The sequence below is a fragment of the Pteropus medius genome, unplaced genomic scaffold, assembly GCF_902729225.1.
Source record: "Pteropus medius unplaced genomic scaffold, Ma_sr-lr_union100, whole genome shotgun sequence".
Lineage (NCBI taxonomy): Eukaryota > Metazoa > Chordata > Mammalia > Chiroptera > Pteropodidae > Pteropus > Pteropus medius.
In genome coordinates, this window is record NW_024351729.1 from 23,291,540 (window position 1) to 23,317,325 (window position 25,786).

The 25,786-nt window shown below is 55.8% G+C and overlaps 1 protein-coding gene across 8 annotated transcripts; it reads left to right on the forward strand.

Annotated features, from left to right (window-relative positions):
* The first annotated feature begins 8,414 nt into the window (after positions 1–8,414).
* On the forward strand, positions 8,415–21,749 carry SLC4A3 (solute carrier family 4 member 3). Of its 8 annotated transcripts, none has more exons than XM_039844881.1 (24): positions 8,415–8,557; positions 8,715–8,858; positions 9,198–9,363; positions 9,457–9,510; positions 9,960–10,240; positions 10,407–10,522; positions 10,893–11,092; positions 12,654–12,802; positions 12,960–13,140; positions 13,583–13,718; positions 13,994–14,177; positions 14,623–14,722; positions 15,212–15,396; positions 16,003–16,228; positions 16,396–16,614; positions 16,971–17,119; positions 17,307–17,501; positions 17,940–18,158; positions 18,416–18,505; positions 19,027–19,193; positions 19,663–19,916; positions 20,179–20,408; positions 20,578–20,751; positions 21,423–21,749. In XM_039844881.1, exons 2-24 carry the CDS (start codon positions 8,808–8,810, stop codon positions 21,498–21,500), a joined length of 3,804 nt encoding a protein of 1,267 aa, XP_039700815.1. In that variant the 5' UTR covers positions 8,415–8,557; positions 8,715–8,807; the 3' UTR covers positions 21,501–21,749. The 8 variants fall into 8 exon arrangements, with proteins under 8 accessions (XP_039700815.1, XP_039700817.1, XP_039700816.1 ...); XM_039844883.1 differs by having other exon boundaries at positions 20,239–20,408; positions 21,423–21,735; XM_039844882.1 differs by lacking the exon at positions 9,457–9,510.
* The last annotated feature ends 4,037 nt before the right edge of the window (positions 21,750–25,786 follow it).

Sequence of the window (25,786 nt, forward strand, 5' to 3'; positions counted from 1 at the left end):
TTAGACTTGAACTGATTGAGTTTAAGTCACTGATTGGGCTGAGTTTACTTGAATGCTGCAGGTTAACTTTTCTGTTGGTTGAAAATGGGGACTCATTATAAGGATGAAGTTGAGCTATAGAGAAAAAGTTACATTTTTGCATACTCGAATTTGGGAGACTGCTATGTTTCTGGAATTCCTGTTCCCTTTGGAAAGGTCAACATCGAAGGGTTTGGAAGATGTAGACCTAGAGGGCGAGGGCGGTGGTCCTTCCGCAGAGATCTGGGGTTACTCCTCCCTCCACGGGGGGCCTTTGACTTAGGGTTCCTGGGAGACACTTGTGTTCTGATAGCTTAGGTCTCACTGTAAAGCTTCATTTTGGGGAAGTCTAAGATGGGGCCTCCCTGGGTGGGGGGGGAGGAACGAGGGGGGTGGTTGTAGAAGGCTGGAGAGACTTAAATCCCCCTGGGGCCCAGTTCCAACCTTGACCCAGCCAGTCCTCTGCAAAGCCCTGGGGCCTGAGAAGGTAGAATCAATGCCCTGGAGGACAGTTGCTCAGCCTCAGGCCCTACTCATGAAGGACTGAAAGTTCAATAGCAAAGCCCCTAGATTCTGAGGAGGGAGAGAACTGCCGGCTCCAGGAAGGGGAAAGCTGCAAGGGTGTCGACAGCCCACAGTTACCAGCTCTGCCTTTTCCGAGCCCCGTGTGGGTCAGCATTATTCCTGTCCTGAAATGTGCGCATTACGTGTTCATTCATAAATACACTGAATGGATTGATTTGTTTGTACCTTCACTCAGTAGAGCTTAGTAGGATGCAGGTCCTGCCACAGAGCCCATTAACATATATGCCAGGGCAGAAGGGGTTCCCCAGTGGCTCATAAACTACCCCCACGAAAGCAGCTCTCTTCTCTAGGTCAGGACTGGGGAGGGGCTGGTGGGGCTGGTATTTATACTCCCTTGAAGATTTACAGAGGAACACATCTAAACAATGGCGAAGGCAGTAATCTAATGGCAAGGGCTTAGTGAGCCCTTACTATGTTCCAGACATTGTTTAAAGCAGCTCATCTTCCCTGGTGTTTCTTATACTCCTTTGATCACAAGACACAGAGCCAATTAGCTTAAGAAAAGAGCCCTCCGTGTACACACGTGACCCTGACCTGGAAGGCTGGTGCTGAGGCCCCAGACACGGGGCTTCTCCTGTCTCTTGGAGCCCGATGGTTTTTCTCTCCTCTCCCCACCAGGGCCCTGGGCTGATCTGGTGGGAGATTGGGGAGGAAACAGTGTGACTCTTGGAACTACCCAGCTGGGAAATGCTGGCTGGGGTAGAGGCCCCTTGGTGACAAGCTTGCAAAGGGGTGGAGGGGCCCAGAAAGGGCTGTGCAGAGGTTCGGAAAAGAAGTTCACCTACTTCTGTTTTGCTGGCCTGAATTTTTAATTGAAGCAAATTAAAACTTCCCAAAAATATTAGTCCTCTTTCCTGGCAGTGTGCACACCCGCTTCCCTGTCAGTGATTTTGCACCCTCTTCGAACAAGAGCTAGTTCTGGTCCTGAGGAAGGCATTCCTCAGCCTCTGGCCCAGAGCAACCTTTCTTGGGGACCAGGCCCATTCACAAGCACCTTCCCAGAAGCCCCTTCAGGTCATGGTCCAGATGCGGCAGAATAATCTCCAGTCATTTTAGGGTGATTTGCAAAGCCATGTGATGCTGGGGCAGTTGAAAAGGGAGCTTCTTCCATTTCTTTGTGTTTAAGATATCTATAAACATTTTTTTTTTTTAAACAATTCAACAACATCCTCCACACCCTTTGTTCTGTGGGTGTTCTTTCTTTGGCGACCCAGAAGACAGGTGCCGGTGTTGCCTGCCACGGAAGTGGTCAAGGATGAGGCTATTACCACTCCTTGCATTGTCTGAACTTTAGCTCTGTGCCTCACCAGGAGACTGCTTTGCCACTGACACTTGTGCACAGACGTCAGTCAGCAGGATTTGCCTTACATACCCTGGACTGTCCCCCAAGATTGATTTGTCCGTTCGGGCTGGCCTTTCCTCTCCAACAAGTGCTTATTGATTGCTTGCCTCTGGCCTTGAGCTTGCTGGCAGTGGCGGTGGAGAGAAGGGATTCACTCCCCGAAACTGCATAACAACACGATGGTGTATTTTCTGTGGAAAAAATATGTGTGAGCGGATAAAATACATATTCACATTTGCTTCTATTTGTATAAATAAATTCTAGAGGGATAAACAGAAATGGGTGGTAGGGGATGAAGATGAGGACAAGGCAGAAAGGGAGACGGGGGTGGTTTTGAGTTGTTTTTACTTTTTAATCTAAAAAAATTTTAAACCCTCAATGTTTTATGATTCGAAATTATGTTTAAAAATTTAGATGCGACCCTAGGGGTCAGTGGCCAAACCGGGTGGTATAAACACTGATTCCTAAGACTGTGGAAGAGGAAGGGGAGTGGGTCAGCTTGAAGGACCCATCTCTATCTCAGTGACAGAGGGTCCATCGCTGCTGATGAGTCATTTCTTGTGGAATGAGGAGGGCGTCCATCCCCCTCCTTGGTTTAGATGCTGCGGTAGCTTCTGAGAAGACCCCGACCAGACTGGCTAGCTGTGGCTGGAGATTCAGCCACACTTCTGTGTGTGATGCTTTGCCTGCCTCTGGTGCGTGCAGTATTTTGCATCTACCCACTCAAGAGTCAGCACGGTGTAGTGGTCACATAAGAGCAGGCAGAGTGAACATAGATTCAAAAGGTCCAGGATTTATGCCTTATTTTTGCAGCTCACTATTTAACCACGAGCAAGTAACTTGCTCTTCCTGAACCATGGCACCTTCATCTCTAGTGAGGGCATGAGGCTGGCCAGTTTACAAAATGGTTAGGTGCAGTAATGTACGTGTAAGCACTATGTGAACCATAAAGCATTAAATCAATGCTGCTTAAAAACCTGCCTGTTAGTTATTACAACCTACTTTGTTGCCCAGAAGTGCCCTTTGCCATCAGAAGAGGGAAAGCCTGTGTCTTACTGCCCACATGTTTGTGAGTGGGTATTTTTCTTCAATGTGCTTCAGATACTGCTGGGGATGTGAGCAAGCCATGGCATGTTTATCCTTGGCTCATCCTTTGTCATTTGATCATCTTGGACTCAGTGACTTCTCTGTCCTCCACAAAAATATTCTTCAGTTTATTAGTTACTATAATTACTTGTGTACTCGCCTTCAATTCCACAGATATTTATTGAGCTCTTAAAGTGTGCCAGGTTCTACGTGGGAGGAATGGGGGGTGGAATATAAGGATGAATCAGACATGCTCCTGCTTTCAAGGAGCTTAAAGTCCAGGGAAGGAGTGGAAGAAGTCACCTCGAAGCCAGGTCATGAAGGTGGGGAAGGTTACAGTAAGAGAATATCATAATCACAGCCATTTTGGAGCACCTGCTTTGTGCCGGTATTGACATTATCACACTCAGTACAATCTCTGTTTCACAGGTAAGGAAGCTCAGGTTAGGAAGATGATTCTCACCAAGGGGATGCTGGATCTCACATTGGGCCTTCTCACTCTTTCCCCGAAACTAGACCTATCAGAATGCCCACCCCCTAGTCCTTTTTAATCTGTTCTCTTGTGGCACCAGTTTCCAGGGATACCAGAAAAACATTTAGATCCTCAGCACCCAAATATCCGTACAGATCCCATTCTTTTCTGTCACGGGGCCTTTCCTGAGCTCATCCTTCTGCCCAGAATGCTCTCCCCTCCCTTGCTTCTCCAGCCCAGCTTGCATTGCATGGTGCCTGCCTTCATTCCAGGCAGACAAGGTCTGCTTGTCTCTTCCATATAGGGCATGTCCTTAACTATGCTGCTTGAGTGTTCTCTGTAACAGTGCTTTCCCTCCATAATATTTGCCATATTCTGTAATTATAAATTTATGTGCTTGTTTGCTGTCTGTAAGCTACCCAAGGGCAGGGACTCTATCGGGTTGTTTTTACCCATGTATACCCAACGCCAGGTATAGACTATAGAGTGAACACGTGGGTCTCGGTTTACACTCTTGGGTATGCGTGAAATATTACTTTACAGCATTTTCAAAACCACCTTTTATTTCAAAACCCCAGAAGGACTCATGGGCCTCGCTCATTCCCTGAACCCCACCACTCCCCCTGACCTTGCGGGGAACATCCTTCTGCTTTGCTGGTTGGGGAGGACAAACTCTTGCTTTTCCATTCCTTCCTCAGCTTCTGGCCATCTACTCTCGCTAACCCTTTCTTTTTCCTCCTCTGCAAACCTCCCTAGGTTTCCTGAGACTTCGGCTCTGGATGAACAAAAGGCAGAAAGGCTTGCAGGCTTCTTGTCCTACCCATCCCCTCAAACAACAAAATTCAAAGCAGGCTACCTGCTTGGATGGTGTTGGGGAGACATAGCTTCATATGTCAGAATGTCGCCCAGGCCACAGATGAATCCATACCTCCGGAGCTGGAAGGTGGGCTCTACAGGAGTGAAAGGACCTCCAGGGGCAGGCAGGGGCAGTCCTAAGATGGGATTTGTTTCAAAGCTGAGTCCAAGTTTCCTGAGGGACACATGGATTATGACAAGTATAAACCACTGCAGAGTAACAACAATAGTAAATAATAAGAATGACATTTATTGAGTACTTATTCTGTGCCAACCATTGAACTGGTAGTTTACATAGATAGCATCTCTAACTCCAGAGTCTGGGCTCCTTCTCAATGCCATGCTACTTCTCTTGTAAAAGGAAGGTCTTACTCACCACGAGGCCAGTCAGCAGCAAGCAGCACTGGGTGCTCTGCTTTGTTGGAGTATAGAAATAGTCTTGACAAAAGAGAATTCCAGGTCAGTCTGAGTGACAACCTGGGACTTCCTGAGCCCACATCCTACCATCTTCCAGAAACTCTTTAGCCTGCTAAGTTAGGGTTACAAATGCAAAGATCGGTCCATTGGCCAAGGAGTATCAGAAGCTACCCTGGTAGAGATAAAAGTGATTCTGATCTTTCTGTCTTCTTTCATTTCATCCATAAATTTCCATGGTTGTCATCTTCAATTTGGCTGGAAGACTTATTGTCCTTGGAAATGTAAACCAACTTCCATTTTTTTTTCCGGAATATACATTCATCATTTTTCACATTACAAGTTTCCTGAGGGCTTTTCGGTACTTGCGTGTCTTCAATTTGTAGTAGTAGTGAAACTAGCTAACATTTATGGAGCATTTACTATGTACCGGGCACTGTTGTAATTGTTTTATATGGTTGAACTCATTTCATCCTCTTAACATCCCGATTATTATTACCATCTTACAGATGGGGAAATCTGAGGCCCATAGTGGGTAAATAACTTGCTTAAGGTCATGCAGCTGTCAAGCAGCAGAGCTGGGCTATAAACTCAGGCTGCTAGGCTCCAGGTGTCATGCTTAACCACTCCTCTATATGACTTCTAGTAGCAAAGATGCTGACTCCTTAAAAAATTCATCTGGGAAGTTCGTGGTGGGCATATTCAAGTCAGACTGGGCTGCGGAGGAGGGTGCAAGGGATTGCTCTGAGCTCCTGCCTTTGCTGTGACCTTTCCTGTCACCATTTGAGTGTCTACAGGCTCTGAACTAGGAGCTGACAGGGCAGACACACATACACTTTCTCTCGTCTCTCTCTCTCTCTCTCTCTCACACACACACACAAACACACAGTGGCCCTCCTTTATGCATGTAAGGAGCACTCTTGTCACAGGAATGAAGAAATACCCCATCGGGAACACTTTGTAGGGGACTGACAATCACAGGAGGCACTAGGACACTGTGCAAAAGCCTCCAGGATGCCAGGAGATCTGAGTGGGAATAATGAAAGCATATATTGATGTCTAATAGGATGAGCTCGTATGAAACAACTGGTGGCTGTCAGCATCTCTTCCATCTGCATCCTGAAAGGAGAGATGAACTTGGGTATCTAAAGATACTTTGAGGGAAGATTGCACTCCATCATCTCAAGGGCTAGGAAAGAAAGGGGCTTGCAAGGCTAGAGATAAAGCTGACAGGAGCCGGAGTGTGTGTGTGTGTGTGTGTGTGTGTGTGTGTGTGTGTGTGTGTGTGTGTGTGTGTGTGTATAAAAGTCCACAGCTGGGGGGAGGATGGGAGTCTGAGGTCAGTATGAGGTCAGTACCAAGATCTGTGCTCAGCATGCTCCCTGGGGAGGTGTGGGGCCCCAGAGGACCAGCAGAGTGGTGCCCATAAGGCATCAGTGTCCAGGGCCCAGTACATGAAGCCCCAGGTTGGCAAGACCCCTACTTCCCTTCCCCAGGCTGTCTTGGTATTAAAGTAGCTGCTGTTCGATTTTACAGGGTAGGAGAAAAGGACTGGGGCCAGGAGCAGGACCCAGGTGTGGGAGACAGACTGAAGACCAGAGAGCCTTCTGCAGTGTCTCCATTGGGAAAGGCTCCCAGGCTCTTGCTTATCTCTGAGGAAGTGAAGGCCTTGCCTAAACAATACTCAAGGTAGAGGCTTAGAACCAATTTACCTGGCTCAGAGCGATAAGGGATCAGGGATCAGGGTGTGGGGCTGCTGTGACAAACAGAGTGCCACAAACAGAGTGGCTTAAACAACAGAAATTTATTATCTCACAGTTCTGGAGGCTGGAAGTCTGAGGTCGGAGTGTCAGCAGGGCCCTGTTCTCTCTGCAGGCACAGAGGGAGGTTCTGTTTGAGGCTCCCCTCCCGGCTTCGGGTGGTCCCTTGGCTTGGCGCGGCCTAACTCCAGTCTTCACAGGACATACTCCCTGAGTATGTCTGTCTGTGTCCAAATTTTCTTTTTTATAAAGACACTGGTCATATTGGAAAAGGAGCCACCTTACCCCAGTATGACCTCATCTTAACATCTGTAACCATGCTATTACCAAATAAGGTCGTGCATTCGGAAGTACTGGGATTAGGGCTTTGACATATGAATTTTGGGGGGACACACCAGCTCATAACAGGTGGGTCTCACACGTTGAGTTTTAGGGCACAGTTCACATGTTCTGCTTAGACACAGCTGACTCCCACCCTGGTGTCTTGTTTCATCCCCTCAATATTCTGTGAGACAAGGGGCCAAGCACATTCCTTTCAGTGAAAGAGGCCTGGAGAGCACAGCCGCTCTCCATACACGGTGATGTCCTGTTGGCCCCCTGCTCCCCAGCTGTGGCCATGGCAGCTTGACAAGCCTCTCTGAACCCTGGTGTGGGAAGGCTGACATGGGTCCCAGCACCGGGCTGCTGGCCTAAAGCAGGGTGTTGGACAGACGAACAGCTGTCCTCTCCCTCTCCCCCTTGTGCTGCTCTGAATCTGAAAATCTTCTTGGGGTTGGAGAAGGCAAATTACACGTCCAAGGTCACAGGGTGAAACCTTTTCTCTACACAGAGCACCATCATGGCCAGCCCCCTGCCCCTTCCCGCCCCAGGCTCGTTTTTTCTCCTCTCTTGGGCCTGGCCAGTTCCACCTTCCCCTGCCCGTCAGCTCCATGCCAAGTTCTCCCCCCGACATCCTCTTAACTTTTTCTAAGGATTCAAGGATGTGGCCTCAAGGCATACTTTTTCCTAAGCTAGAAATTTTATTAAAATTTAAAAATGCTTATGCATGTTCTATTTACAGTGATCTTTCTTCATTTATAGAAGTAAGATAACAATGTTACCTATCTTATGAGATATTAATAAGATTAAATAAGTTAATTGCAGCAAAGGACTTAAAACATTCTTTGACACATTTTAAGGGTCAAAGCATATTATTGAGGGGCTGTTCTACACATGGCCTTGAACTTGGTGCCCAGTTTCAGCGAGATCCCAGAGGGTCAAATTGGGACCTAGTAGTTCCTTCCAGAGACCTTTATTCTTGGAAAAAGAGATGTTTCTTCGGGGAGTAGGGGGGAGAGAGAGATGTGGAAACAGCCACAGAATCTTAAAGCTGGATGGAACATTGGAACCCTACTATACCAGGCCCGCTGGCTACAGGTGGGGAACAGAAGGTGGGGAGGGGAAGCACAATGCACGGTCAAATGTTGGTGAGCCCTGTGGCAGAAGAGTGGGCATCTGGGGCTATAGTCCCGGGACTGCTTCCCGTGCAGTGAGCTCATTTGCTGGCTGGGAGGGGCTGCAGGCTTTGTGGGAGGGGTCGCCCCAGGACCTTGAGAAAGGGAGTCTAAAAGCAAGGTGGGGGTGGGAATCTTGGGATTGGGGGACTGGAAGGCTGTGCCCCTTCCCCCAGCGATGCGTGGGGCGCCTGGAGAAGGGGCTGGCGGGCAGGTGGGGTGCTGCGGAGGCCCGCGCGTGGGGGCCGGGAGGGCCGGGGCGGGGTGAGTCACCGCCCGCCCGCTCCCATTGTGCCGCCCGGCGGCGGCGGCGGCGGCGGCGGCGGCGGCGGAGCTGCGGTGCCGAGAGCGAGGAGGTGGAGCCGCGGGCTGCGGGCTCGGGCGCCTACGTCCGCCCGGCCGGCTCTGCTCGCCGCCGCCGCGGGCGCCCCCCGGCCATTCTGCCCTGCGCGGCGACAGGCCCCGGAGCGAGCGCGGGAGGGAGATGGGGCGCGGCGGCCGGCCCGGGCCCCGCACGCTCCGGAGCCCCGAGGTACCGCAGGGCGGGGCGGGAGCAGCGGGCCAGAGCCGGGCCCCAGGGTGTCCCGGGCGTGGCGGGGCCTCTGATGGGCGCTCCGGCCGGCGGGAGGTCCGCGCCAGGGACGGGGAGAGGGCAGCCGCGGGGATTCTGACCCTCCCTCCTCCCCCAGGGCTCCTCGCTAGGCCCCCGCAGCGCCCTCTTCTTCTCACCCGGGTCACGGGTCCCTCAGTGAGCGAGAGCCTCCCCAGCCGCCTCCCCGGCCATGGCCAACGGAGTGATCCCGCCGCCCGGGGGCGCCTCCCCCCTACCCCAGGTGACTGACGCGCAGGGGTGGGGGAAGAGGAGGCAGTCGGAGGGCCCCCAAGGAGAGGGGCGTCCTCTGGCTCACCCTGGGACCCCCAGATCCAGGGATGGATCTGGGCTGGGGGTATGGAGAAAGAGAGGGTCTTTTGCTATTTTTTCAGATCTGTTGACCTTTCTCCCTAGCCCTGGGAGCCTGGGGTGCTGACCCCAGCCTGGGGCCTGGGGACAAGGGGCTGTAGAAGATGGAGCCTACTGGTGTCCCCTGGCCCCGCTCAGGATTTGGAGTTGGGGTGGGTGTGTGGAGCCTTCATGGGTCAAGGGCCTTAGGAGAGGCTGTCTGAGCCCACAGGTCCGGGTGCCCTTGGAGGAGCCCCCTCTGAGTCCAGACATGGAGGAGGAGGATGATGACTTGGGCAAGACCTTGGCTGTGAGCAGGTTTGGGGATCTCATCAGCAAGCCCCCGGCCTGGGACCCCGAGAAGCCCAGCCGCAGCTACAGCGAGCGGGACTTTGAGTGTGGGTAGCCTGGGGACCCCTAGTGTGGCTGCCCTCACCACCATCACCTTCATTGCCACCATCGCCGTGCTCACCACTGGCTTGGTTACCCAGTGCCATCTTGTGCTGGATGCTGTGCTGGATGCTGTGCTGGGCCACCATACCATGTTAAGTCATCCTGCCTCACTCACCCATTGCCTGTCCACCTGCCAGGGGAGCTGGGCCCCAGTCTCAGGTGAATTGTAGGGAGATGGGCCTGAGGCCTCCCTCAGTGACCTTCATCTTCCCCAAGGCTCTGCCGGACCCCTGGCCTTGTTCTCTCTGCCTTTTCATCTTCCTTCCTTAGCTTTCTGATTCTACTTTTCTTTTTCTTGCTCTATCGTGTCCTCCCGCCCCCACCCCATGACACCCTCCCATCCATTATTCCTGTTCCCCTACTCTACCAGGCCTCACCAATGACAGGACATGGACACAGGTGTTGGGGGGAACCTGGCTCTGGAGAAAGGACTAGGGTGCCCTTGTTTGAGGCCTTGAGCTAGAATAAGGTGTGTGCCCCTAGGGTGGTATGGGGTCCCATTCTGCTGTGGGGGCCTCAATTGGTTCTCCTACACCCTCAGTTCACCGGCACACATCCCACCACACCCACCACCCGCTCTCAGCACGCCTGCCTCCACCCCACAAGCTGCGGCGACTGCCCTCCACCTCTGCCCGGCAAACCAGGGGGAAGAGGAAGAAGGAGAAGACATCCGCTGCCCCCTCTGAGGGGACCCCTCCCATCCAGGAGGAGAGGGGAGCCGGGGTGGAGGAGGACGAGGAGGAGGAGGAAGAGGAAGAGGAAGGGGAATCTGAGGCAGAGCCTGTGGAGCCCCTACCCTCGGGGTCCCCACAGAAAGCAAAGGTAGGAGTCTGCCCCCCAAGGAGGGCTGGCGGCCGGGGGAGGAGTGCGGGGAGGAGGCGAGGACATGGCAGACGGGGCCTGGGCCAGGCTGGGCAGTGGGTTGGGAGCTGAGTTGGGGCGGGAGCCCAGGGGCCCTGGTTTGTCCACAGTTCTGGTTTGTCCACAGTTCTCCATTGGAAGTGACGAGGATGACAGTCCTGGCCTCTCAGTGAGGGCCACCTTCACCAGGCCCCTGCCCTCGGGCAACCCTCGCTCCGACAAGAGCCCCCAGCACTCGGTCAGGTACTGGCCTCTAGCCCAGCCCAGAGGAGGTTCTGGCCTCCTTCCTGGAGAGTGTGTCCAGCTCTGACCCCAAAGAAGAAGGAAGGAGAAGAGGGAGCAGGGGAGGCGGGGTCCAGATGATTGACAAGGAAGAGAGAGCCAGAGGGCCAAGTGGGAGAGAGGGTGTCAAAGTGAAGAGGAGGACGAGGATTGAGAGGAAGGGACAGGAAGGAGGAGGTGAGCTTCCTTCTCTGCCCGGGAGGAGCCTGTGTCTAGTGCTCAGGGGGCCGCTGCAGGCCTTGCCCCAAGCAGAAGGCAAAGGAATCCCTTAAACCGGCCCATCTCTACTGCGGTTCCCCATCAAGTCAAGGCTGCCATGTTGTTTCCTCAGCTCCCCCAGCTCCCGGGCCCGGGCCTCCCGAGTTGCTGGGGAGAAGAGCCGGCCCTGGAGCCCATCAGCCAGCTATGATCTACGGGAGCGGCTGTGCCCAGGAAGTGCCCTGGGCAGCCTGGGTGGCCCAGAGCAGCAGGTGCCCACCGACGAGGCAGAGGCCCAGATGCTGGGCTCTGCGGACCTGGACGACATGAAGAGTGAGTGACACCCTGTGGCCTTCCCCCACGGCCCACTCCCATGAGCACCGAGTCTGTGTGGGACCTTAGAGAGGCTCCGTGCTCTCCCCTGCCCAGGCTTGAGCTTCCTCTGCAGTGTCCCTATCTGCTGGAATATGGCCAGTGATGGGGAGCTCACTACCTCACGAAGCCACCTCTCTGGTTGCCAGAGCTATTTCCCTTCATGACACTTCTGCTCTTCTGTCCTGATTCTGTCCTCTGAGTCACCCCGGGCATAAGGCAGCCCCCCTTCCACATGATGTTTGGAGATATCATTATGTCCCCCCTCACCCAAAGCTCTGCTTCTCAGGGCCGACTCTTTACCCCTTCGCAGCAGCCCCCTGAGTCTGAGCCGCTCTGCCAGGCCTGCTTCTCCCTGCGTTAGGGGCCCCCTCTCTCCTGTCCAGCCACCCATGGCTGGACCTGGCCGTGATCTCGGCACATTCCTTCCATCTTATCAGTGCCCTGGTTTCTGTGCCACCTGTCATCACCCACGGGGCTCTGTGCCTGGGCCAGGGGCATCAGTGACCCCGCCCTCCTCCCCCTTGGAACCACAGTGTGTAGGCGGGGGGTGGGGAGGAGGGCTTTGAGCTCAATACGTCATGGAAAGTTGCCAGGGCCTGAGGACAGGGACAGGAACAATCCGATGGCAGCAGCAGTGGTGGTGGCCCGATGGGGGTAGAATAGTCAGGTGGGGGCTGGAAGCAGCCCGCAACAAGCCTGGGGACGTGGAGAGTCGGGATAAAGAGGCCCAGCCATCTCCAGCTCTGGCTAGACGAACACTACTCCTGTCCAGGCTCCTTCATCTGAGGAGAGCTGGGGCTCTGGGAGGGAGCAGGGGCCGAGGCCTTGGTCGTTGGGGGAATGACGAGTCCTCGGGAGGAGGTCACAGAGCCCAATGGGACACTGAGCCCTGGGCCCTGGGATGCCGAGAGCCAGGGCTCCGGGATGGCTCCAGCCCCTAGCCCTCGAGACTCGCTGGCCTCAGAGGACTTAGAGATGTTTGTGCTGGACCTTGAGGACTGTGACCTGGGGGAGTCCACCAGGGGCCAGCTGAGCCCCATGGCAGGGGGACCGGCTTGTGAGTAACCCGGCTGCTGGCCTGGAAGGGGCAGGCGGGGAGGAAAGGAGAGAGGCTCTGCCTGATTCTGCCCAGATGAGTACCTATGGGGTTAGATGTGGGGGCCAAGAGAGGGCTCAGAGGGAGAGTGCTGGGGGCCTGGGGCCTGGCGACTTGACGTAAGTCATGACACTCCAGAGTGAGAGGCGGTGGCCGTGGCAGGGGCTGTGGACTGAGTTGGGGTCTGCTTTTGTGCTGTAGCTTGGCTAGTGGTCCCCTGTGACTTTGGGCTAGTCCTTCCTTCTCTCTGGGCCTGTATGAAATTGCCACATTGGACAAGATAGTCCTGTTGGCATGGCCCCTGGGTGACTGTGGCACCCACCAAGTGGACTGGCTGGGCAGAGCAGGGGTCTGGAGAGGCTGGCCGTGGCCCTGAGGCCCCGAGTTGGACCCCTGGGACCACTAAGCCCACCTTCTCCGCAGGTCATCGGCTGGAGGACAACCCTGGTATGCGGCGGCACCTAGTGAAGAAGCCATCTCGGACACAGGGCGGGAGGGGCAGCCCCGGTGGCCTGGCTCCCATCCTGCGCAGGAAGAAGAAGAAGAAGAAGCTGGACCGAAGGCCTCACGAGGTACAGGACCCGAGGGGGTGGGCCTGCAGCTTCCTCTTGCCTCCCCTTCCCAGAGCTTTTCTTTCCCGTCCTCCCCACCTTGCCCCGTCACCATGTCCCCAAGACAGCCGGTCCCACCTGGTGGCCCCCGGGCCCTCACCCTTGGTGCTCACCCCAGGTGTTTGTGGAGCTGAACGAGCTGATGCTGGACCGCAGCCAGGAGCCCCACTGGCGGGAGACGGCTCGCTGGATCAAGTTTGAGGAGGATGTGGAGGAGGAGACGGAGCGCTGGGGGAAGCCCCGTGTGGCCTCGCTGTCTTTCCGCAGCCTCCTGGAGCTCAGGAGGACCATTGCCCACGGTAGGGACCCTGCAGGCCTGGCCCTGGGGCTGCATGCCCTATTCACAGACCGCAGAGCCTGTGCTGGGCTGCCTGGCTCCTGAGGACCACTCCCTGGAGTCGAGCGAGGTCTGGCTGCCACTCTGGGGATGTGGACTCCAGCTGCCTGTGAGTTATAAGCTCTGAAGGCCTGTACTATGCCCTAGTCCCTGGCACTGTACCTCGGGCAGAGTAGGCATCAGTCCACATGGAGTTAACTAGCAAATGACTCCCCTCCCTGGGCGAGGAGGTGCTGTGTCCTCGTTCTTCTGGCTGGGTCATGGCCACGTGGAACTGTATATCTGCCTGGGTGTACTGGGCATCTGGCTCACCCAGCACGTTTGCCTGCTCTGGGGAAGCGAGGCAGCTGGGGGGCGTTTTTTACTATATGATGGGGCTGTGTCTGCTCCCTACATGCTCCCAGGAGCTGCCCTCCTGGACCTGGAGCAGACCACTCTGCCAGGCATCGCACATCTCGTGGTGGAGACGATGATTGTGTCTGACCAGATTCGGCCAGAGGACAGGGCCAGTGTCCTGCGTACCCTGCTACTGAAGCACAGGTGACCGGGTGGGGTGCTGGGAGGGGGCCTCCTGGTTCAGCTGCCCCTCCAGGAATACAGACGCTTCTGCGCGGCTCTCCAGGTTCTGCTCGCATACTCCAATGGACGGGGAACTCATTCCTGATTCATTTTGGACATCGCCAGCCATTAGAAAGTTCTTTCTTACATTGAGGCAGAGGGATAGAGGCCCTGATTCTCCATTTCTCACTTCCTCATGACCTCCATCCACCAAAGGCCTCTCTTAACCTGCCGTGCTCCCTCTGCCCTTTCCCCAGCCACCCCAATGATGACAAGGACAGTGGCTTCTTTCCCCGAAACACATCCAGCTCCAGCGTGAACTCAGTCCTGGGCAATCACCACCCTACCCCCAGCCATGGCCCTGATGGGGCGGTGCCTACCATGGCTGATGACCTGGGGGAGCCAGCACCACTCTGGCCTCATGATCCTGATGCTAAGGAGGTCAGTTGCCTAGCTCTGACCTGGGCTGGGGGATGGAGAGGCCTTCTAGTTTCAGTGGAAGCCATTATGGCTTCACTGAGTGGGTTAGGGAGGTGGGACACCTGGGACCGTACTAGGCGTGTGGGAGATCTGTAGGGGACATGCACGAGGGAACCCTACCCCGGAGAAACAGGAGGTTTAAATGGGATGATGTAGCAGATCCGGGGAAGACATTGAAAACAAGATAAGGCTGAGGTGGTTGTTGGGGGGAGGGGTTTTGGGGGAGGGGTCCAGATCTTAGGCTGGTCCCCTCCCGATGTGGGACACATCACCCACAGTCCCTACCCTGGCTGGGGTGGGAGGAGGCAGAGTTAGAGGGTAGCGTCCAGGGCTGGGGCAAGGGCAGGGAGGGCCTGCCATGGCCTCCGGTCTGGGTCCCAGCCCTATTCCAGTTCTGCGTCCTCAGAAGCCCCTCCACATGCCTGGGGGAGACAGTCACCGGGGGAAAAGCCTGAAGCTGCTGGAGAAGATCCCCGAAGACGCTGAGGCTACCGTGGTGCTCGTGGGTAAGGAGGGCCGGGCGCTGGGCACAGGGGCCACACAGCATGGGCACCTCCACTGTGGTTTGCTGGCCTTAGGCTCTGGCCTGCAGGCTGCCTCTCCCAGCCCCATCCAGGCCCCCACCTGCCCATGCTCTTCCTCACAACCCGTCTTGCCCCCCCGCCCTTTCTTCCCCAGTTCTCTGCCTGCTTCCCTTCCAGTTTTCTGCTATCTTGGACAACTGCTAGTCCCTGTACCACCTTGGTGAGAAGCTGAAAAAAAGCGCCCCTTCCTTAAGACCCTGAATTTTCATTTGTTGGTAAATTGAGATGAATAGACCAACACATAGATGAATAAGCCTCCTTTAGGTCGGGATTTCTTTATGTAGTACACAACTGGTTCCGCTGTACATGGTGGCCTGAGCGAGTCCCGCCTGCCCTGGAGGGGACATCCCAGGCCCGCGTGTGCGGGGCACTCCCCTTTGCCCAGAGCCCTGTGCCTCACTCTCCCCGCAGGCTGTGTGCCTTTCCTGGAGCAGCCGGCAGCGGCCTTCGTGCGATTGAATGAGGCTGTGCTCTTGGAGTCTGTGCTTGAGGTCCCCGTGCCGGTTCGCTTCCTCTTTGTGATGCTGGGGCCCAGTCATACCAGCACGGACTATCATGAGCTCGGGCGCTCCATTGCCACCCTCATGTCTGACAAGGTTGGTCTCGTAGCCCGGGGGGCTGGCGCTCTAGGCCTGTTTCCTGGGCCCTCCTTCTTTCCTGTCTCACTGCGCCCAGGGTGCCCACAGATGCGAGTGCTAATGGGCCTCCTGGGTAGAGGCCATGCTTTGGAGTGGTGGAGAGGGCTGTTGGGCGAGGGGAGAAAGGGGGTGCGGAGGTGGATGCAGGGGGAGAAGCAGCCCAGGCCCCCAAGTTTTGGACATGACGTGAGACCTGAACAGGAGGGCTGGCTACGCTGGTCTTTGCTGCGGCTTCTCCTGGACTTGGATAGGAGGGTCCTCTAGCCAGGGGTGATGGTCAGGACACTCACCAGCCTACAGGGCGTGGGCACTCCGCTGTGCCGGGCATTGCCCCTTTAGCCGTTGCCTCGTGGAAAAGTCTGGAGGCTCCCAGGGGACTAGAGGGCCCTCGGAGGGGGCAGTGTTCAGGGCAGTGGCTGCTTGCTGGCCAGCAGAGCTGTGAGTCAGAATTTGGACAACTGGACCGGACCTGTGTATGTTGTTGGACGTCCCAACACCCACTCCCTGAAGCCTCCTCCCAGGGGCTCCCTGGGCCGGCTCAGCCCCTGCCCTCCTGCCCCCCAGCTGTTTCATGAGGCTGCCTACCAGGCCGACGACCGGCAGGACCTTCTGAGCGCCATCAGCGAGTTCCTGGATGGCAGCATCGTGATCCCCCCGTCGGAGGTGGAGGGACGGGACCTGCTGCGCTCTGTGGCCGCCTTCCAGCGAGAGCTGCTGCGGAAGCGGCGGGAGCGTGAACAGACCAAAGTGGAGATGACCACCCGGGGCAGCTGCGTGGCCCCTGGGAAAGGTCAGCCCCTTTGGGGCCCACTGTCCCCCACCCCACTCTCCTCTGCACAGCTCCGACGGCTGTGGCCCCAGCCCTATCCGGACTCCCAGTGGCCCAGGCAGGGAAGGGTTGAGGGCCTCCCAGCACGAGGGACTGGTCTGCGTTCCAGCAGCACCTTGTTCCCCCAGAGCTGTCAGTGGAGTTGGGGGGCTCTGAGGCGACCCCTGAAGATGACCCCCTGCGGCGGACTGGCTCAGTATTTGGGGGGCTTGTTCGGGACGTGAAGCGCCGGTACCCACATTACCCCAGCGACCTGCGTGACGCTCTGCACTCCCAGTGTGTGGCAGCCGTGCTGTTCATCTACTTCGCCGCCCTCAGTCCCGCCATCACCTTTGGGGGGCTGCTAGGTGAGGGGAAGGGGAGGAAAGGGGAGGGGGCTCTGTCACCGGCAAGGTGCCTGGGCCCCAGTGATCGTCTTAGGGGCTCGTGGGTGAGAGGGCATGGACTTCGGTGTGACCATCTTGAGCTGCTGGGTCAGGGGACTTTTAAATGACTTTAGGCCATAAAGTGAGAAGGGTGGGGGATCCCAGACTCACTGGGGGGTCAGTGAGGGGGGGTGTGAGTGGGATGACTGAGGAGGGGGCCCATTTAGACGCCTGGGTGGCTGCATTCTTTTAGGCCCCCAGGTTAGGGTAAGCTGATCAGGAAGAGGGGCCAGGTGGGAACGGGCCAGGGCCATCCTGCTGACCCTTGCCTGCCCCAGGGGAGAAGACCGAGGGGCTGATGGGCGTGTCCGAGCTGATCGTGTCCACCGCGGTGCTCGGAGTCCTCTTCTCCCTGCTGGGGGCCCAACCGCTGCTCGTGGTCGGCTTCTCGGGGCCACTGCTGGTCTTCGAAGAAGCCTTCTTCAAGGTGACAGCCCTGCCCCGCCCTCCCCAGGGATCGCCCGCCCGGCCCCAGTCCCTCAGCCCGGCCGACAGCTTCCTGCAGTCTCCCCCTCCTCCTCCTTCACTGCCCTGCAGACCCCCGCCCATTCTGTGGGGCCCCGATGCCCAGGACAGACTGCTGCGGGTAACCACCCCTCCCTCCTGGCCGCCAGTTCTGCCGAGCCCAGGACCTGGAGTACCTCACCGGCCGGGTGTGGGTTGGCCTCTGGCTGGTGGTCTTCGTCCTTGCCCTGGTGGCCGCTGAGGGTAGCTTCCTGGTCCGCTATATCTCGCCTTTCACCCAGGAGATCTTCGCCTTCCTGATCTCTCTCATTTTCATCTACGAGACCTTCCACAAGCTCTATAAGGTGGAGGTCCAGAGAGGTCCTGGGGGTGGGGTGGGTGTAGATGGGTAAGCAGCCCTGGGGTGAGGGGCTGCACGGAGCATCAAAGGAGGGAACAAAGAGGGGGGCTCCGTTGGGTGTGGGCGTGTGGGGTTGGGGACACCTTGGGTTAGGTCGGAGCTTAAAGGGAAGGAGTCAAACCCACAGGGTATCGGTCAGAACTCCAGGACGCACTTGCACAGGTATGTGAAAGACTGGGCGCTGTCAGCCCCATGGGGCTGGGTGTCATCGGGTCACCTTTTGCAGAGGGGTGTGTGTATGATGTAGCTGCATGTTCTGTGTTACTGTTGTCTGGTCAGGTATGTGAGGGGCCAGTCCTCTCCCTCACAGGTGTTACTGATAGTGATGAAATCAGGGCCACCTGCTTAGGTGAGCACTAGGGCAACCTTGTAACCCACACAGGTGTTCACGGAGCACCCACTGCTGCCATTTTACCCCCCTGAGAGGGCATTGGAGGCTGGGCTGGACCTGAACGGGAGTGCCCTGCCTCCTACTGAGGGGCCGCCAGGCCCGAGGAACCAGCCCAACACGGCTCTGCTGTCCCTCATCCTCATGCTCGGGACCTTCCTCATCGCCTTCTTCCTACGCAAGTTCAGGAACAGCCGCTTCCTGGGTGGCAAGGTGCATGGCTGCTGGGAATGGGGCCTGGTCAGCCCATGGACCTACACCAAGTCTGTGCCTCCCTACCCTCATCAGAAGGCCCAGCGAAGTCTAATCAGGAGAGAAATGCCTGCCTGGACGGCGCTGGCACCCATGGGGTTTAAAGGGACAGGTTAGGGAACTTCCGGCACCAGATCAGGCCCAAGAGTGGTCGGGGGTGATAGGCCCCACGTTAGCCTCCTGACCCTCGTCTCCACCTTTCGCTCCCTTCTCTCGAGGCTCGACGCATCATCGGGGACTTCGGCATCCCCATCTCCATTCTGGTCATGGTCCTGGTGGATTACTCCATTACAGACACCTACACACAGGTGAGTGAACCTCAGCCCCCTCCGGCAGCTCATTCTCACCCAGGGCCTTGAGAGGCGTGCTGTGACACGTCCCCATTGCCCCAGCAGCCAAGATCGAGGCTGGAACCCCGATTTTCTAGTGTCGTGGCAGTGGCCTGCTGGGGCCACAGGGGTGGCAGGCTGGGGGTTTCAGAAACAGCCACACAATCCAGCGGAGGAGGCCACCCAGGGGATCTGAGGCCATAGGTGACCCTTAGTCAAGACTCCTGGGGGAGCAGGTAGGGGGCTGGGGGCAGAATGACAGATGTTCCCACAGCAGTTCTCTTGGCAGTTCTGGGGCTTGGGGAGAAGGTCTCTGTCCTCTACTGGATCCTTGTAGGACTTTGGAGGATACAAAACTAATTTCCCCCAAACCTGTTCACACCCAAGTTCCCCGGATCCCTGGTACTGGGGACACACACTTTCGTGGGAGCAGCGGCTGCATGGGTTCCTAGCAGGGAGTGGCAGTGTCCCTGAGTCCTGTCTTCCTTCTGGCCATGCAGAAGCTGACAGTGCCCACGGGGCTCTCGGTGACCTCCCCTGATAAGCGTACATGGTTCGTCCCACCCCTGGGCAGTGCCCGTCCTTTCCCGCCCTGGATGATGGTGGCAGCCGCTGTCCCGGCCCTCCTGGTCCTCATCCTGATCTTCATGGAGACACAAATCACTGCGTGAGAGGGCTTGAGGGGACTCCGGCGGAGGAGTGGAGAGGGGCGGGATGGGCGGCAGGAGGGTCCCCGCCCCTGGGACACAGTTTCCCTGTGGTGCTTTGACGTGATATCTCTGTTGCCACCACCATTTACGGGGTGACATTTAACAGTCTTTAGCACACAGCAGTATATTCTCTTACTCAGCGATGCTCACACGTATCTCATTTTGGTTAAACCACAGTAACGTGGTGAGATCTGGCATCTGGCTTTTGTGGTATTTTAAACATCCACAGTATAGGAATTTGGCTCAATTTGCTTAAATGTGAGAACTTCAATTTGGGAACTTGAAAGAGGAAGCTGGCAGGTCCTGGGGAGAGCCCTTCTCTGCACGTGCTCCCCCCACTACCTTGCCCCTGCCGCGTGTGCCTTGCCCTGCCGCTGGCCCGCCCGCCAGGACGCTCAGCCCCCTTCCGTCCGTCCTCTCCTGCAGTCTTATTGTCAGTCAGAAGGCTCGGAGGCTGCTCAAGGGCTCTGGCTTCCACCTGGACCTGCTGCTGATCGGCTCTCTGGGTGGGCTCTGTGGGCTGTTTGGGTTGCCCTGGCTCACGGCCGCCACCGTCCGCTCAGTCACCCACGTCAACGCGCTGACTGTAATGCGCACTGCCATTGCACCTGGTGACAAACCCCAGATTCAGGAGGTGCGGGAGCAGCGAGTCACCGGCGTGCTCATCGCCAGCCTCGTAGGTGAGAGTGTCCACCTTGCGAGGCCCTGGCCCCTGCCTTCTTGGACCCCAAGGCCTTAAATCAACTCTCTCTCCCAGGCTCGGCCCAGGTCCCCTCCAAATCTCTAAATGAGACTGTCTAGCCTCTGTCCTGCCCTGGACCCTCCATCAGCCCCTTTCCCTCAACCCCTTTCCCGGTGCTCTATCCTATTCCATCTTCTCTTGTTCATGGTGATGAGGCCCAGCTGATCAATTAGATGGTCCATGTCCTGTCTCCTCCCCAGGCCCACTCATCTTCACAGGGCTGTTTGAGGGGTCAGGTAGGTCTGTGTCACCTCCTCCAGGCCTGTCCATCGTCATGGGGGCTGTGCTGCGCCGGATCCCCTTGGCTGTGCTCTTTGGGATTTTCCTGTACATGGGGGTCACGTCACTGTCTGGTATCCAGTTGTCCCAGCGTCTGTTGCTCATCCTCATGCCGGCAAAACACCATCCTGAGCAGCCCTATGTGACCAAGGTAGAGCCAGGAAGCATGGAGGTGGGGAGACAGGGTGATGGGGGGTGGTTCTGAGGGATTCCTGGGTCAGAGATGGACAGGATGACTATGAAGATGGGTTGGGATCCGGGGATCAGCGTCCCCAGAGATGTAGGTAGGAGTGTGGTGAGATCTGATGCCCGTTCTCCAGGTGAAGACATGGCGGATGCACCTGTTCACCTGCATCCAGCTGGGCTGCATCGCACTGCTCTGGGTGGTCAAGTCCACGGCAGCCTCGCTCGCTTTCCCCTTCCTGTTGCTGCTCACGGTGCCTCTGAGGCGTTGCCTTCTGCCCCGGCTCTTTCAGGACAGGGAGCTACAGGCGGTAAGGGCTGGTGCTCGGGGCAGCATCAGGGTGGATGGGCCTGGAATCAGGGAGACCTGGGTTCTAATCTCTGCTGTACCACCTGCTAGTGGTGTGACTGTACACAGGTTACCTAACCTCTGAAATCTTATTTTCATCTGTGTAATGGGGCTAATAATAGATTCTACCTTATAAGATTGTTGTGAGGATTAAACAGTAATTCAGGTAAAGTACTGAGTACAATGGTTTGGTGTAAAGAATGCACAGGGCTGCTGCAGACGGCTCTGCAGGTCATGCACTGAACAAAAGCACGTAGCCAAGGGACAACCCGTGGGGGTGGGGTGGAGCTGAAATCCCTCTTGAGTCTTATTTTTGTAATCTAGAGGAAGGGACATCTTTTTGCAAATCATCCACCCAAACATGGTCTGTAGAGGTACCTACCGCAGAAGCTAGGACCGGCCCCGGGAAAGCACTTCATATGCGGCAGCTGCTATCATTATTATCAGGAAGTGTCACTGGGGAAGATGACCTGAAGGTTTTGGCCAGAGGGAAATGCTTCAATCTAGGGTCATGGTCCCTCCAGACAGTGAGGCCTGGAAAGGTCTGGGAGCAGTGAGGGCTGCTGTCCAGGGGAGGAGCTGGAGGGCACGAGTGTGCTTCCCCGCCTCCCATGACCTCTGCTCCTCCCGCAGCTGGACTCGGAAGATGCTGAACCAAACTTCGACGAGGACGGCCAGGATGAGTACAATGAGCTGCACATGCCTGTGTGATCCTCCAACGTGGTGCCCCTCAGAGACCCCAACACCTTAGTGACCGACACCCAGGCCCCTGTCAGAACCCAGCCCTAGGGCCGGTGGGCTCCTCTTGACCTAGAGATGTGCCTGGAACCACTACTGATGCCTCGGCCACAGGGGCGCCCTGACTCTGCCTGGGGCCCTGACCTTGTCTCACCCAGGTCCTGACACGGACCAGACCATCACAGGCTTTGAGCTCATTACAACCACACTCCTTGTCTCGTGTCTGCCTCACTTTCTTGATTCCATGTCTTGGTTTCTCAGGTCATACTTACCCATCTGGAATTGGAAGAATTCTTTTTTCAGGGTCATCAAAACTGGGGAGAGGTTTGAGGCAAGGACAGAATTCTTAGGGGAAAGAGAGAATCAAGACCGCAGAAGGTCAGAGCTGGGCCTTATCATCACCCCTTTGAGTCTGCTGAAGTGCAGCTGAGGAGCGGAGAGGCTCAAGGTCTGGCTCAAGGTCACTAGCCTTTAATCCTGCCCCCATTAGAAGGGGGAGGGTGGGAAAGGGGAGAAGGAGGTGGTTTCTCTGCTTCAGCCACTAGGGAAATCAGAGCTTGCTCAATGGCTGTGGAGCGACAGGGGAGAAGGACAAACGTTCATCTTTTTTTCCTGATCCCTGGCATTCCAAGGAGCAGGAGGTATAGCCTCCTCGACGCCAGAGTGGTGCTGGACTTGGGGTCCCTGGACCATTTTATATTCTCCTGGCTTAAAAGAGAAGCAGTTCTGGGATTCCTGAGGCCACTCCTTGTGCAAATCTGTTATGCCAGAAATAACCTGGAGGCCTTGAGGAGGGTGCAAACCGGGAGCTCTTTGCGTCACAGTTGCTAGGCAACCAGCAGCGTAGTGGAACCGTTGTCTCTGCTTTGCCCTCTGGTGGTAGCTTTCTCACACTGCAGGCTCTGCCCCTAGCGGGCAGGAGCAGCACTGCCACCTGGTGGACCCGCTGTGGTCAAAGATTTCACCCATTCGAGCACTTTCAGTTCCTCCTTGGCAGACAAGGGGGTCCAGCGAGGTTACTGGGGTTCCACAGGCCTGGGCGGCAGTGAGCATCCACAGCCGGGATCCCTCAGCCCCACCTTAGCCGTGTCCTCTGGAGCCGGCCCTGCTGCCTTATTCTTTCCTCAGTTTCCTCCCAGGTGTTCGGGCCAACAGCTAGAACTTTGCAGCTGGTCAGGAGAGAAGGGTCAGACCACTGTGAGACTGGTGTTCATAAGGAAGAGTTGAGGGCTTCCAGCTGTCTTGGTCTCTGGCACCACGATGGCCTCTAACAGCATCTGGCCTCTGACAACTCCCCTGGCCTAAGTGCGGATAAAATCCCTTTCCCCTGAGATTGGACAAGGCCACGTGGAATACCAGAGGAGCTTCGCCAAGGAGCAAAGCAAAGGTCAAACGCAAAAACCTAGAGCATAGATGCGTGCAGAGAAGATTCCAGATGCAGAGGTGGCGGGGGTATGCAGACCAGCTTGGCAGAGAGGCTTTGCGTTCCTTCCTGGAGCCCTATATAAGGTTGCCTAGTTCCCCTCTGAGCCTCAGTGTGCGCAGGCTCCCTGTTTGCTCTGGGGGATGTGGAGACCCAAATCCCCGGCGCACTCCCAGCAAGGAACTCTCTCTTTCTGAACCCCTGAAAGAAAGAGGACCTGAACCAGGAAGGCTCGGCTCTTCATTGGACACGGCTTGAGTCAGTCATCTCTGCTTGGCAAATAGCTGAGAAGTGTGGGCGTTCCTCAACTGGAAAATGAGAAAAAAAGAAGGCGAGGACTTGTGAAACCCGATGAGTCCTGGTCCTGGCTGGTGTGTCAGGGTGGCCTCTGGTATAAATACACCCTGAGGCCTCAGAACAACAGGTGAAAAAATTTTAGTGAAAGGTAGCACCGGACATAACCTCTGGCTAGTGAACATGTCACTCAATTTGAAGAACATAAACAAGGCCTGAGAGCCTGGAGCCTTGAAGACCATCACTGTTCTCACCTGCCTTCCCCCCGCCCCCTATCCCTGGACCCGCCTGTATTTAAGCAGAGGAGGCCAGAGCTGTCCAAAACACAAGCTGAGCTGGGCCTGGTTAGGAGGGGGATTCTTCCTCACCCCGGGGCGGGGGCTGTGGAACCTCTGAGAGGACCCAGGGGGCCGCAGCAACTCAAAACTTCGCCAGGAATGGATATCTTGAAGGATGGGAGAGGGAGGAGTGTCAGTGGGGGCCGGTTAGGCATGGGAGAGAGAAAAACAAGGACGATGAGACAGTGGCAAACCCATAGGTGGGGAGCCAGCCTGGCCTGGGGCCTGGGCAATCAGAGATCATTTCACTTGGGACATTCAGAGTTTGTCCTAAAGCCATTTCCTCTGACTTTCTCTTTATTGACCCTCCAACCTCATACTCCTGGGGAGTTGGGCAGCTTGACAGAGGCCTTCTTCCAGGTGTACAGGGGAACCAGTGGAGAAGAGCACTATCCGGCCCTGGTGGCTTGGATCTGGGGAATAAAGGAGTGAGTTAAAGGCCATGGTCTGTTTGAGTGACAGGCCCCACTGCCGTCCGCTTTAGATCGGCAGTAACTTGACAAGTGGGCATGTGCATGGTGGCACAGCATCCTTCCAATAAGGAGGATAGTAGGCCCATTGCCATCTTACCCCTCCTCTTGTGACTTTCTGAGCGGGGTTATGACCACATCTTGGGCAGCTGCCCAAAGCTTTCATTATCCTTGGACAAGTTCAAGCCCACTTCAGGCCCAGAGAAGTGCTAACTCATTCTTCTACTTTGAGCAAAGAGGGCGGCTGGCATTTCCTTGTTCCTCTCTGAGGATTCAGCTCACTTGAGTTGTCCGATGCCCTCATGAAAGCTTCTGGCTGTCAGAACTCACAGACCATCTGCCTGGATTGTCCTGGGCCCCTCCTTTAGGGCACAGAACCTGGCAATAATGTGTCCTGTTTGGCAGCCTGCGTGACATCTCTTCTTGTATCTTATCGGGTGACTTGAATAATGATCATGCCTGTTGACACTTAGAGCTCTCAAAGGGAATTCTGAGCAGCAATGGAAGGGCAAAACAGAACTCAAGGGCACTTGTACCAAATGCTGCCCATATAGTTGGTGCTTAAAGCCATTGCTGAAAACAACAACAAAACAGGTTCTGGGCAAGCACTGAACAGTGGATTAAATCAGTATGGCAGATAGGAAACCCAGAGTGAGGAGTTTGGTTTCCAGATAAGTAAATTATATAATTGTCTGAGAGAGAACCTATTCAGTTGCATAACTCACCTTTTGCACAAAGCACAAACTCCAATATTTGTAGGGTTTATGTTCCAGAATGAAGATTTAATATTTGAGACCTCTGCTGGATTTATTTTTACTTTAGTTGGAAACATTTCTTTTTTATCAAACAACTCTTTATCAAATGCCGACTAAGCACATAGCTGTTAGGATGTTCTCTGAGTGGTGGGTGAGTCCCACTTGGATCTGGGGACCTGGAGGAAGATCAGGGAGCTCCTGGGACAAGGCTACCAGGACCGCGTGAGGTGGAGACAGAGAGGAAGTCGGGCACAGCTGGAATGGAGCAGGGACTGGGAGCTGCTGGGATAACGGGGGTGGGGTGGGGAGGATGGAGCACTGAGGAGTGTGCAAGACAAGACTTTGATTCGAGGCTCTCCCAGGATGCCTCATGGCTCCCCTCTCACTGCATGCCCATGACTCGCACTTGCCTGTCTCCCTTCTAGGCCGTAAGATGGGCAGAGACCCAGCCTGAGCCTAACAAATAACACCAGGGCTTGATCATAGGGGTGCGTGGGGAGGATGGGGATGAGCAAGAGGCAGAGAAGGAAGGGTCAAGAAGTCAAGGATCCAATGAAAGCCAAGGATGACACCAGTAGAACTGTTAAGGAATTCTGGAAATGTTTGATGATCATGTTTGGTAGGTTCAATTATAGCCATCGGTTTCTCTGTGTCAGTTAGTAATAATACCCTCAAAACCCAAAGAGGCATTGTGGGTTTCTTTCTCAGCCAGGTGGAGGGAGAGATGTTGGCGATCCTGCATACTAGGCTTATGAGTGGACAGTGGCAGGCGGAAAAGAGAAAATGCCATCAGAGGCCCCAGGAGCCGTAGAAGACAAGATGAGGATGAATGGGGAGCCTGAGGGATGGAGCTGGAACTCGAGCTAGCAGGAAGGCCTGCGTTCCATCGCAGCTGTTAGTTCCTGCTTCACCAGTGATTCCTCAAAATTAGTGATAGAGGGACCAGAGCGGCTTCTTCATTCTGGCTTTAGGAGGGCCC

Coding starts and splice junctions, on each gene's coding strand:
- SLC4A3 (XM_039844881.1), top strand. CDS start 8,808: ATGGCCAACGGAGTGATCCCGCCGCCCGGGGGCGCCTCCCCCCTACCC. Junction 13,141..13,582: donor CAGGAGGACCATTGCCCACG/GTAGGGACCCTG, acceptor ACATGCTCCCAG/GAGCTGCCCTCCTGGACCTG. Junction 14,723..15,211: donor GGCTACCGTGGTGCTCGTGG/GTAAGGAGGGCC, acceptor CTCTCCCCGCAG/GCTGTGTGCCTTTCCTGGAG.